The sequence below is a fragment of the Mustelus asterias genome, unplaced genomic scaffold (assembly GCF_964213995.1).
Source record: "Mustelus asterias unplaced genomic scaffold, sMusAst1.hap1.1 HAP1_SCAFFOLD_2367, whole genome shotgun sequence".
NCBI classification, from domain to species: domain Eukaryota; kingdom Metazoa; phylum Chordata; class Chondrichthyes; order Carcharhiniformes; family Triakidae; genus Mustelus; species Mustelus asterias.
Window position 1 is genome coordinate 1 of NW_027592312.1, and position 12768 is coordinate 12768.

A 12768-nucleotide genomic window follows, 5' to 3' on the forward strand; every position below is an offset into this window, starting at 1 on the left:
CAGGTAAATGAAGTGAAGTCAACTCAAACAAACTCAGGGACAAAACAAGAAGGGTGGCCCCCCCCCTCCCCAAATAAAGAAGGGAATACTCCCCAATAACACTCCCCAATGCGGTGTCCAACGGGCATGGAGATTGGGTGTCCCTGGGCTGGAGAGTGGCAAGCTCTCCAGGGATAACTTCACACGCAACTATACAAAGGGTCGTGAATGTAGCCCAATCCCATCACGCAAACCAGCCTCCCATCCATTGACTCCGTCTACACTTCCCGCTGCCTCGGGGAAAAAGCAGCCGGCATAATCAAGGACCCCCCCACGCACCCCGGACATTCTCTCTTCCACCTTCTTCCGTCGGGGAAAAAGATACAAAAGTCTGAGGTCACCTACCGACCGACTCAAGAACAGCTTCTTCCCTGCTGCTGTCAGACTTTTGAATGGACCTACCTCGCACTAAGTTGATCTTTCTCTACACCCTAGCTGTGGCTGTAACACTACATTCTGCACCCTCTCCTTTCCTTCTCTATGAACGGTATGCTTTGTCTGTATAGCGCGCAAGAAACAATACTTTTCCCCGTATCCCAATACAGGGCGGCACGGTAGCACAGTGGCTAGCACTGCTGCTTTACAGCTCCAGGGACCTGGGTTCGATTCCCGGCTTGGGTCACTGTCTGTGTGGAGTTTGCACATTCTCCTCGTGTCTGCGTGGGTTTCCTCCGGGTGTTCCGGTTTCCTCCCACAGTCCAAAGATGTGCGGGTTAGGCTGATTGGCCGTGCTAAAATTGCCCCTTGGTGTCCTGAGATGCGTAGGTTAGTGGGTAAAATATATGGGGGTAGGGCCTGGGTGGGATTGTGGTCGGTGCAGACTCGATGGGCCAAATGGCCTCTTTCTGCACTGTAGGGTTTCTATGATTCTATGTGACAATAATAAATCAAATCTATGTACTCTATGAACAGTATGCTTTGTCTGTACAGCGCGTAAGAAACAATACTTTTCACTGTATCCCAATACATGTGACAATAGTAAATCAAATCTATGTACTCTATGAACGGTATGCTTTGTCTGTACAGCGCGTAAGAAACAATACTTTTCACTGTATCCCAATACATGTGACAATAGTAAATCAAATCAGATCAAATTGATATAAAAGGTGTTCAGCGCAGGAGAAATTAAACAGGGGGAGAAAACAGCCTCGAACCTGGGCTGCAAGGAGTTAAAAGGAGTGTGTTTTTTAGATTGAAGATTAATTGTACTCCCATTGCCATTCCAGTCCAGCTCCATCTGACGTGCGTACTTTGGACTGTCACCTCTCCCTCTCTCCGAGTTTGTGTGTGTGTGTGTGCTCCCTCTGTCTCTTTCTCTCTCTGACACACACACTCACCACCTTGATCGCTTTGTGGTCTCTCCCTCTCTGGTTTTGTGCAAGGATCGACACAAAGTTCGACGCTGAGAAGGATGGGTGAGTTTCCCTTTTGCTACTTGATTATCCTGTCCCTTTTCACTTTCTTGCCAAGAACTGGGGGAAACTGTGTGACACCTCTGTGCCGGAATTTACACGTGCCCCGCAGGGGTAAGCGGGGGCGGTGGGGGTGGGGAGAGAAAGGCTGCGTGGATCTGACAGTCGGAGAGGCAGTTCCAGGAATGTTTCTGAAGTTTATTTATTTATTAGTGTCGCAAGTCGGCTTACATTAACACCGCAATGAAGTTACTGTGAACTTCTCTAGTCGCCACACTCCTGTTCGGGTAACACTGAGGGAGAATTTAGCACCTAACCAGCACGTCTTTCGGATTGCGGGAGGAAACCCACGCAGACACGGGGAGAATGTGCAGACTCCGCACAGACAGTGACCCGAGCCGGGAATCGAACCCGGGTCCCTGGCGCCGCGAGGCAGCAGCGCTAACCCCACCGTGCCACCCCCCCCGGTGGAAGTCAGCAAGGAGGAGGTGGGGGGGAGGGGTTTGACACCTCGAGAGCGGGGGCGGCGGCGGGGGGGGGAGACACAGAACGAGCCCCCCTCCAGACCGATCCCGCTTGCCCTCGTTGGGGGGTCTCCGTCCGCCCGTTTTGGAACGTGTCCCTCGGCTTGGGGGGGGGGACACGAGGCGCTCGTGAAAGGAGGGAGGTGCCCCCCCCCCCTCCCTTTGCCTTATCTGGATCAGACACATTGCCACGATCGGGTAAATAAAAACCACTTTTGTCAGCAGGTCTGTTGAAAAATAAAGACTTTGCATTGCTCTAGTGCCTGAGGCCACCTCAGCCTGTTCCAAACAGCCAAACAGCTCTGTTTGTGAACAGAATTCCCACTCACCTGAAGAAGGGGCTTAGAGCTCCGAAAGCTTGTGTGGCTTTTGCTACCAAATAAACCTGTTGGACTTTAACCTGGTGTTGTTAAACTTCTTACTGTGTTTACCCCAGTCCAACGCCGGCATCTCCACATCCAAACAGCCAATGCAGGGCTTTTCCTTTAACCATCACTCTCTGTCGCAGCGTTACAATGATTGTGACAATTTCTACAGAGCAAGATCCCACCCAACAGCAATGCGAGAAGGGCCCAGGGCAGCTATTTATCCACTGGTGATGGTTAAGGGATAAATGTCAGACAGAACAGAGGTGAGAAAACCCACCAATACCCTCCCCATCCTGTCCCTCTTCCAATAGCAAAGGTGGGATCTTTTCAATCCACCCGGGAGGGACAGGCAGGGATCACAGAGTCGCGTCTCATCCTGAAAAACAGCAGCCCCCGATAGTGCGGCGCTCCCTCAGCACTGACCCTCCCACAGTGCGGCGCTCCCTCAGCACTGACCCTCCCACAGTGCGGCGCTCCCTCAGCACTGACCCTCCCACAGTGCGGCGCTCCCTCAGCACTGACCCTCCCACAGTGCGGCGCTCCCTCAGCACTGACCCTCCCACAGTGCGGCGCTCCCTCAGCACCGACCCTCCCACAGTGCGGCGTTCCCTTAGCACCGACCCTCCCACAGTGCGGCGCTCCCTCAACACTGACCCTCCCACAGTGCGGCGCTCCCTCAGCACTAACCCTCCCACAGTGCGGCGCTCCCTCAGCACTGACCCTCCCACAGTGCGGCGCTCCCTCAGCACCGACCCTCCCGCAGTGCGGCGCTCCCTCAGCACTGACCCTCCCACAGTGCGGCGCTCCCTCAGCACTGACCCTCCCACAGTGCAGCACTCCCTCAGCACCAACCCTCCCACAGTGCGGCACTCCCTCAGCACCAACCCTCCCACAGTGCAGCGCTCCCTCAGCACCAATCCTCCCACAGTGCAGCGCTCCCTCAGCACCAATCCTCCCACAGTGCGGCGCTCCCTCAGCACTGACCCTCCCACAGTGCGGCGCTCCCTCAGCACTGACCCTCCCACAGTGGAGCGCTCCCTCAGCACCGACCCTCCCACAGTGCGGCGCTCCCTCAGCACTGACCCTCCCACAGTGCGGCGCTCCCTCAGCACCGACCCTCCCACAGTGCGGCGCTCCCTCAGCACCGACCCTCCCACAGTGCGGCGCTCCCTCAGCACTGACCCTCCCACAGTGCGGAGCTCCCTCAGCACTGACCCTCCCACAGTGCGGCGCTCCCTCAGCACCGACCCTCCCACAGTGCGGCGCTCCCTCAGCACCGACCCTCCCACAGTGCGGCGCTCCCTCAGCACCGACCCTCCCACAGTGCGGCACTCCCTCAGCACTGACACTCCCACAGTGTGGCACTCCCTCAGCACCGACCCTCCCACAGTGCGGCGCTCCCTCAGCACCGACCCTGCCACAGTGCGGCGCTCCCTCAGCACTGACCCTCCCACAGTGCGGCGCTCCCTCAGCACCGACCCTCCCACAGTGCGGCGCTACCTCAGCACTGACCCTCCCACAGTGCGGCGCTCCCTCAGCACCGACCCTCCCACAGTGCGGCGCTCCCTCAGCACCGACCCTCCCACAGTGCGGCACTCCCTCAGCACCGACCCTCCCACAGTGCGGCGCTCCCTTAGCACTGACCCTCCCACAGTGCGGCGCTCCCTCAGCACTGCTCCCACAGTGCGGCGCTCCCTCAGCACTGACCCTCCCACAGTGCGGCGCTCCCTCAGCACTGACCCTCCCACAGTGCGGCGCTCCCTCAGCACTGACCCTCCCTTCACAAGGTTTTTATCTCATTCCCGAGTTGCTGGGAGCTCTGAGCGCAGTGGGTTGGCTTTGAGCCAGGGATCCGTACAGCTGAAATATCTCCGATCCGTGGCCAGGATTCCATCATTTCTGGGATCAACGCCCCAGAAGTCCCTGAGGGGAAGGCAGCTGGATTCACTGGTGGTTCCACGCACCCCCTCCCCCCCCTGCCAAATGCCAACAAAATGCAAATAATTCCAACCTAACCAAGCCAAGCACAGCATTGTTGAGACACTGCATCCGGTGTGCCGACCGTTTGTAGGGAATAACCTTTCCCTTGGCCGTTCCTGACGCAGGGATGGACCAATCCTGAGCGCAGGGCGCCCGGGAATATTTGTATCAGGAGGCAGAGTCTTTGAATATCTCTGATGTGGAGTTGCCGGCGTTGGACTGGGGTGGGCACCGTAAGGAGTCCCACAACACCAGGTTAAAGTCCAACTGGTTTATTTGGTAGCACGAGCTTTCGGAGCACCGCTCCTTCATCAGGTGAGTGCCTTGAATATCTCGGAGTTCTTGAACGTGGATAGATTCTTGGCAAGCGGGGGGGTCGGGGGAACTGCGCGGGGGGCACAAGTTGTTGAGGGGTTGTCGGGATGCAGATATGAGGTTACTCAATCAGATTGGCTGAGATCTTGTCGCGGTTTGGAGCGGCCTTTGAGGGGCCGAACAGCCTTTTCCATGTCCGTCTGATCCAGCCCCCATCCCCGTCGGACCGCTGTTCGGAGGGTGTCTAAATTGAAGAATGCATAAGCGTCGCTGGCCAGTGTAGTGACCTCAACAAAGCTCTTGAGGTGGACCTCTTGCGAGTATGAGCTCCTTGATTGAGGCAGCGGCACAGTGGGTTAGCACTGCTGCCTCACAGCGCCAGGGACCCGGGTTCGATTCCCAGCCTCGGGTCACTGTCTGTGCGGAGTCTGCACGTTCTCCCCGTGTCTGCGTGGGCTTCCTCCGGGTGCTCCGGTTTCCTCCCACAGTCTGAAAGACGTGCTGGTTAGGGTGGATTGGCCGTGCTAAATTCTCCCTCAGTGTTACCCGAACAGGAGTGAGGCGACTCGGGGATTTTCACAGTAACTTCATTGCAGTGTTAATGTAAGCCGACTTGTGACTAATAAATAAACTATTAAAAATACTCTAAATTGATTCAATTTGCACCAGTCAGATGATTCTGGATCAATAAAATCCTGATTAATTAAACTTCCCAAAGAAATGTAGTTAATTAAATGTTTTAAAAATCACCTCATTCATAGCGAAAGTACCAGGTTGATTTTTAAACCCCATCTGGTTCACTAATGTCCCCTTTAGGAAGGAAATCTGCCGTTCTTACCCCGGTCTGGCCTACATGTGACTCTGATGTGGAGATGCCGGCGTTGGACTGGGGTGAACACAGTAAGAAGTCTCAGTAAGAAGTAAGAAGTTTGGTATTTGCTACCAAATAAACCTGTTGGACTTTAACCTGGTGTTGTGAGACTTCTTACTACATGTGACTCCCAGACCCCCCCTCGACACACACACACACACACACACACACACACTGATGCACCATTGATTACGCAAAGACTTGTTGCAAAACAACAGGCTTTTATTAACAAAGAACTGGAGCACCCCCAAACCGATAGCTAATCCGAACTGAGGCAAAAGGGGCGGAGAGCAGTCGCCTTTATACCCTGAGGAGGGCGGAGCCCCGGATTGAGGCAGCAGGGGCGTGTCCAGGCAGATCATACAAACAGACAATACTACAGCGGTTCACCACATTCACCCCCTGTTTAAAAAGAGTTCGGCGGGGGCGAGGTGGTGGGACGACAGTCACAAGTTATTGATTCAAGTTACAAGTTCAGTCTCTCCGGGGGTTTGATCTGCCGCTGCGACCGCCGCAGTGTCGGCCGTGGTGCCGGTTCAGGAGGCCGCGGTGATGGGTCAGACGCCAGTCCGTAACCGGTGGAGCCGTCCGTAGCGCCTTCAGACTGCCGGGTGTGTGGAGGCTGCTCCTGGGGCTCAGGCGTGCCGTACACGGGGGCTAGATGAGCGTGCTGCGACTCTGGTGCATCATGGGCAATGTTGGGAGCTGGGGGTGAGGGGCCCGTGGGACGTAGTACCCGCGGGTGCTCGATCGCGAATGGAGACCGTGTCCTCCCGCCCGTCGTGATACGCCACATAGGCGTATTGGGGGTTGGCGTGGAGGAGCCGGACCGTCTGGACCAGGGGGTCCGATTTATGGGTCCGCACGTGCTTCCGGAGCAGGACAGGGCCTGGGGACGTCAGCCACGACGGTAGTGAGGTCCCCGAGGAGGATTTCCTGGGGAAAACAAACATTCGTTCATGAGGGGTGGCATTGGTAGCCATGCACAGTAGTGACCTAACTGAGTGTAGCGCATCAGGGAGGACCTCTTGTCAGCGGGAGACTGGAAGACCCTTAGACCGGAGAGCTAATAAAACGGCCTTCCAGACTGTCGCATTCTCCCTCTCTACCTGTCCGTTCCCCCTGGGGTTGTAGCTGGTGGTCCTACTCGAGGCTATGCCTTTGGAGAACAGGTACTGGCGCAGCTCGTCACTCATAAAAGAGGAACCCCGGTCGCTATGAATATAGCTGGGGAAACCAAACAGGGTGAAGAGGCTGTGCAGGGCCCTGACGACCGTGGCCGAGATCATATCCGGGCAGGGAATAGCAAAGGGGAAACGTGAATATTCATCAATGACGTTGAGGAAGTATACGTTGCGGTCAGAGGAGGGGAGGGGACCTTTGAAGTCAACGCTCAGGCGTTCGAAAGGGCGGGTGGCTTTGATGAGGTGCGCTCTGTCCGGCCGGTAGAAGTGCGGCTTGCACTCTGCGCAGACCTGGCAGTGTCTGGTTACAGACCTGACTTCCTCGATGGAATAGGGCAGGTTCCGGGCCTTGATGAAGTGGAAGAACCTGGTAACCCCCAGGTGGCAGAGGTCATCGTGGAGAGTCTGTAATCGGTCTAGGTTCGCGCTGGCACAGGTCCCCCGGGACAGGGCGTCTGGGGGCTCATTGAGCTTCCCAGGCCGGTATTAAATGTCGTAATCGTAGATGGAGAGCTCGATCCTCCACCTCAAAATCTTATCATTCTTGATTTTGCCCCGCTGTGCGTTTCTGAACATAAAGGCAACGGACCGTTGGTCCGTGAGCAGGGTGAACCGTTTGCCAGCTAAGTAGTGGCGCCAGTGCCGCACAGCCTCCACGATGGCTTGTGCCTCTTTTTCGACAGAGGAGTGTCGAATTTCAGGGCCCTGGAGGGTGCGTGAGAAGAAGGCCACGGGTCTGCCCGCCTGGTTAAGAGTGGCGGCTAGGGCAAAGTCAGACGCATCGCTCTCCACCTGGAACGGGATGGATTCGTCTACAGCGTGCATCGTGGCCTTCGCGATATCCGCTTTGACGCGGTCAAAGGCCAGCCGAGCCTCCGCCGCTAGGGGAAAAGATGTGGATTTGATGAGCGGACGGGCTTTGTCCGCATAATTGGGGACCCACTGGGCGTAGTATGAGAAGAAGCCTAGGCATCTCCTCAGTGCTTTGAGGGTGGTGGGGAGGGGATGTTCCAGGAGGGGACGCATGCGGTCGAGATCGGGGCCGATGACCCCGTTCTCCACAACACAACCAAGGATGGCGAGGCGGCGCGTGCGGAATACGCACTTCTCCTTATTATAGGTCAGGTTGAGGAGTGCCGCGTGTGTGGAGGATTTTGTGGAGGTTGGCGTCGTGGTCCTGCTGATCATGGCCGCAGATGGTGACGTTATCCAGGTATGGGAAGGTGGCCCGCAGCCCGTTCTGGTCCACCATTCGGTCCATCTCACGCTGGAAAACCGAGACCCCGTTGGTGACGCCGAAGGGGACCCAAAGGAAGTGATAGAGACGGCCATCCGCCTCGAAGGCAGTGTATTGGCGGTCTTCCGGGCGGATAGGGAGCTGGTGGTATGCAGACTTCAAATCAATGGTGGAGAACACCCGATATTGCGCAATCTGATTGACCATGTCAGAGATGCGGGGAAGGGGATACGCGTCCAGCTGCGTGTATCGGTTAATGGTCTGACAGTAGTCAATAACCATGCGAAGTTTCTCCCCAGTCTTAACAACCACCACTTGGGCTCTTCAGGGGCTGGTATTGGCCTCGATGATCCCCTTCCCCAGGAGGCGTCGCACCTCGGACTTGATGAACACTCTATCTCCAGCGCTGTACCGTCTACTTTTGGTGGCAATGGGCTTGCAGTCGGGGGTGAGGTGCTCAAAGAGCGAGGGAGGGGCGACTTTGAGGGTCGAGAGACCACAGGTGGTGCGCGGTGGCTGGTCTGTTAGCTGTGGATTGCAGACGGAGATTGGGGGAAAAGGCCCATTATACACCATGGTGACGCTCCCAAGGTGACACATGAAATCTAGCCCCAGTAGTACGGCCGCGCAGAGCTGTGGCAGCACGAGGAGCCTGCACTTCTCATACACCGTGCCCCGTACAGTCAGAGTTGCCACACAGTAGCCGAGGACATTCACTGACCGGGACGTCGAAGCCATGGAGATTGATTGCTGCATTGGCAGTACTGGCAGTGCGTAGCACCTCACCGTGTTAGGGTGGATAAAACTCTCCGTACTCCCACTGTCAAATAAGCAGTTAGTAGTGTGGCCATTTACCTTGATGTCCATCATCGACCAGGCGAGCTGGTGAGGCCTGGACTGGTCCATCGCGACCGAGGCCACTGTCAGGTTCGGCGATGCGGTGGACGGTTCCCAAAATGGCGGCCCCCGTGACTCGGCTGACGTTACCCAAGATGGCGGCTCCCGTGGGTCGCACGTGGCTGATGGCGTCCAAAATGGCGGCACCCGCGGATCGCACATTGCCGATGGCATCGAAGACAGTTTCTCCCGCGGATCGCACGCGGCGCTGCTGGGCCTGGGGGCCGATTTTGCCCTGCAAACTTTCAGGTAATGACCCTTCTTACCGCAGCCAGAGCAGATCGCGTCTTTCGCCGGGCAGCGTCGTCGTGGGTGCTTCTCCAGGCCGCAAAAGTAGCACCTCGGGCCTCCGGAGACTGCCGCAGTGGTCAGTTCGGCGTCGGGACGGGGCGTGGCGTAGGTTTGCGGCCCTCCCGAGTACAGCGATGGCTGCGGTCGCGGTGTCCACGGTGCGCCCTCGTGGTCAGGGGTGTAGGCCTCGAGGTTCCGGAAAGCCACCTCCAGCGAGCCGGCAAGTTCCACAGTTTTCTTCAGGTCCAGCCCACCTTGTTCCAGCAGGTGCTGCCGGATATAGGTCGACCTGATGCCCGCGACAAAGGCACCTCTGATCAGGTCGTCGGCGTTTTGGGCCTTGCAGTTGCAGGCTCTGCCGAGTGCACGCAGTCCGCGCAGGAATTGCCCAGTCGATTCCCCCGGCTGCTGTCTGCGAGTGGCCAGCAGGTGTCTGGCGTAGACCTCGTTCGGCTGCCGGTTGTACTGGCTCTTGAGGAGATCGATTGCCTCCTGGTAAGTCACTGCGTCTTGGATCAGCGCGAAGACGTGAGCGCTGACGCGGGCGTGGAGCACGTGTAGTTTGTCGATGTTGGTTACGACGACAGCGGAAGAGGAAGCGATGAAGGTCTCGAAGCAGCGCAGCCAGTGATCAGAAGAGTTTGAGGCCCCAACTGCCTGCGGATCCAAGTCCAATTTGTCAGGTTTCAGGAGTTGCTCCATCCCAAAATTTTTGTTAATAAAATTGATGCACCGTTGATTCGCGCAAAGACTCGTTGTTGTGAAACAGCAGGCTTTTATTAACAAAGAACTGGAGCACCCCCAAACCGATAGCTAATCCGAACTGAGGCAAAAGGGGCGGAGAGCAGTCGCCTTTATACCCTGAGGAGGGCGGAGCCCCGGATTGAGGCAGCAGGGGCGTGTCCAGGCAGATCACATAAACTATCACATAAACAGACAACTACAGTGGTTCACCACACACAGGCGTACACACAGACACACACAGATACAGACACACAGGCACACATCCACACACTCACACAGGCGTACACACAGACACACACAGATACAGACACACAGGCACACATCCACACACTCACACACACACAGGCGTACACACAGGCACACACAGATACAGACACACAGGCACACATCCACACACTCACACACACACAGGCGTACACACAGGCACACACAGATACAGACACACAGACGCACACAATCACACACGCTCACTCACGTACACACACACACACAGGCATACACATACAAACACACACACACACTCCCACACACACACACAGCTACAGACACACAGACACACACAATCACACATATACACACACACAGGCACACACACACAGGCATAAACACACACAGAGGCACACACACACACAGGCATACACACACACACAGATACAGACACACACACACACTCTCTCACACACACACACAGATACAGACACACACACACACAGACAGCAATGTGGTTGACTCTTAACTGCTCCCCCTCCCCTGTAACAGCCCAAACGATTCACTCAGTTGAAGGGGTAATTAGGGGCGGGCAGTGGGGAATTTTAACCTGTCAGTCTGATATTCTGTATTGATTCTGCAGCGAAGTGTGGACGATGTGGCCCTGGATACAGGACTCCACTGGATGCTATGAAAGGTAAGCAGATTGTGCGTCGCTCCCAGTCTCCGGAAGTCCCGAAGCTCGTCACAGACAATCCATTAAATTTGAAGGCTGGTGGTGCAGGAAATGTGGCAGCCAGCACAGAAAGATCCCACTAACCATCATGCGATAATGACCGAGATCCTCGATTTGCTTTCAGTGACACTGGTTGAGGGATAAATATTGGTCCTAAAGTATGTTCTGAAGCCCAACTAAATCCCAACACTCTTTTAAATATTGACATTAGTGCCAGGGTAAGGTGATTCTATTGACAGTCTGGTGCAGACAATTTGGCACCGAGTAAACTGACCTGAATTTTAAACATACCCCTCACCACAAACATGATATGAATACATTTCTTAAAGACACATTGTTGTCACACGTTCCAGCTGGTTCACATCTCCCCCCTCCATGGGGGGTGCTATTCACTGGTGCCTATTTTCAGGCAAACATCACTGCACCCTGGTGGATTGGCCATGCGGCGCACCCTCAGCACTGACCCTCCCACAGTGCGGCGCACCCTCAGCACTGACCCTCCCACAGTGCGGCGCTCCCTCAGCACTGACCCTCCCACAGTGCGGCGCTCCCTCAGCGCTGACCCTCCCACAGTGCGGCACTCCCTCACAACCGACCCTCCCACAGTGCGGCACTCCCTCAGAACTGACCCTCCCACAGTGCGGCGCTCCCTCAGCACTGACCCTCCCACAGTGCGGTGTTCCCTCAGCACTGACCCTCCCACAGTGCGGCGCTCCCTCAGCACTGACCTTCTGGCAGTGCAGCGCTCCCACACGGAATGGGGAGAATATGGGACTCGCTCCCACGGGGTGTGGGGGAGAATGTCGAACTCTCTCCCATGGAAAGTGGGGGAGGATGTGGGACTACCTCCCACGGGGGGAGTGGGGGGAGAGTGCGGGACTCGCTCCCACGTGGAGTGGAGGGGGAGAATGTGGGACTCGCTCCCACGGGAATTGGGGAGAATGTGGGACTCGCTCCCACGGGGGGAGAAGGGGAGAATGTGGGACTCACTCCCACGGGGGAGTGGGGGGAGAATGTGGAACTCGCTCCCACGGGGGGAGAATGGGAGAATGTGGGACTCACTCCCACGGGGGGAGTGGGGGGAGAATGTGGGACTCGTTCCCACGAGGGGAGAAGGGGGAGAATGTGGGACTCACTCCCACAGGGGGAGGGGGGGAAAATGTGGGACTCGCTCCCAGGGGGAGTGGGGGAGAATGTGGGACTCGCTCCCACGGGGGGAAGTGGGGGGAGAATGTGGGACTCGCTCCCACGGGGGGAGTGGGGGGAGAGTGTGGGACTCGCTCCCACGTGGAGTGGAGGGGGAGAATGTGGGACTCGCTCCCACGGGAATTGGGGAGAATGTGGGACTCGCTCCCACGGGGAGTGGGGGGAGAATGTGGGACTCGCTCCCACTGGGGGAGTGGGGGAGAATGTGGGACTCGCTCCCATGGGGAGTGGGGGGAGAATGTGGGACTCGCTCCCACGGGGGGAGTGGGGGGAGAATGTGGGACTCGCTCCCACGGGGGGAGTGGGGAGAATGTGGGACTCACTCCCACGGGGGAGTGGGGGGAGAATGTGGAACTCGCTCCCACGGGGGGAGAATGGGAGAATGTGGGACTCGTTCCCACGAGGGGAGAAGGGGGAGAATGTGGGACTCACTCCCACGGGGGGAGGGGGGGAAAATGTGGGACTCGCTCCCAGGGGGAGTGGGGGTGAATGTGGGACTCGCTCCCACGGGGGGAAGTGGGGAGAGAATGTGGGACTCGCTCCCACAGGGGGAGTGGGGGAAATGTGGAACTCGCTCCCACGGGGGGAGAAGGGGAGAATGTGGGACTCACTCCCACGAGGGGAGAAGGGGGAGAATGTGGGACTCACTCCCACGGGGGGAGGGGGGGAAAATGTGGGACTCGCTCCCAGGGGGAGTGGGGGTGAATGTGGAACTCGCTCCCACGGGGAGTGATCGAAGGGAATAGCAGAGATACAT

At 57.1% G+C, this 12768-nt stretch overlaps 1 protein-coding gene across 2 annotated transcripts in view; it reads left to right on the forward strand.

The window, feature by feature from the left end:
* Positions 1 to 1228: 1228 nt before the first annotated feature.
* Positions 1229 to 12768, forward strand: part of selenbp1 (selenium binding protein 1) — a 47205-nt gene continuing 35665 nt past the window's right edge. The window contains exons 1-2 of one of the 2 annotated variants that reach the window (XM_078207483.1): positions 1229 to 1454; positions 10713 to 10766. In XM_078207483.1, coding sequence (XP_078063609.1) covers positions 1451 to 1454; positions 10713 to 10766 — 58 coding nt within the window. In that variant the 5' untranslated portion in view covers positions 1229 to 1450. The remainder of the gene's footprint in view (positions 1455 to 10712; positions 10767 to 12768) is intronic. The other variant, XR_013497006.1, reaches the window with a different exon arrangement.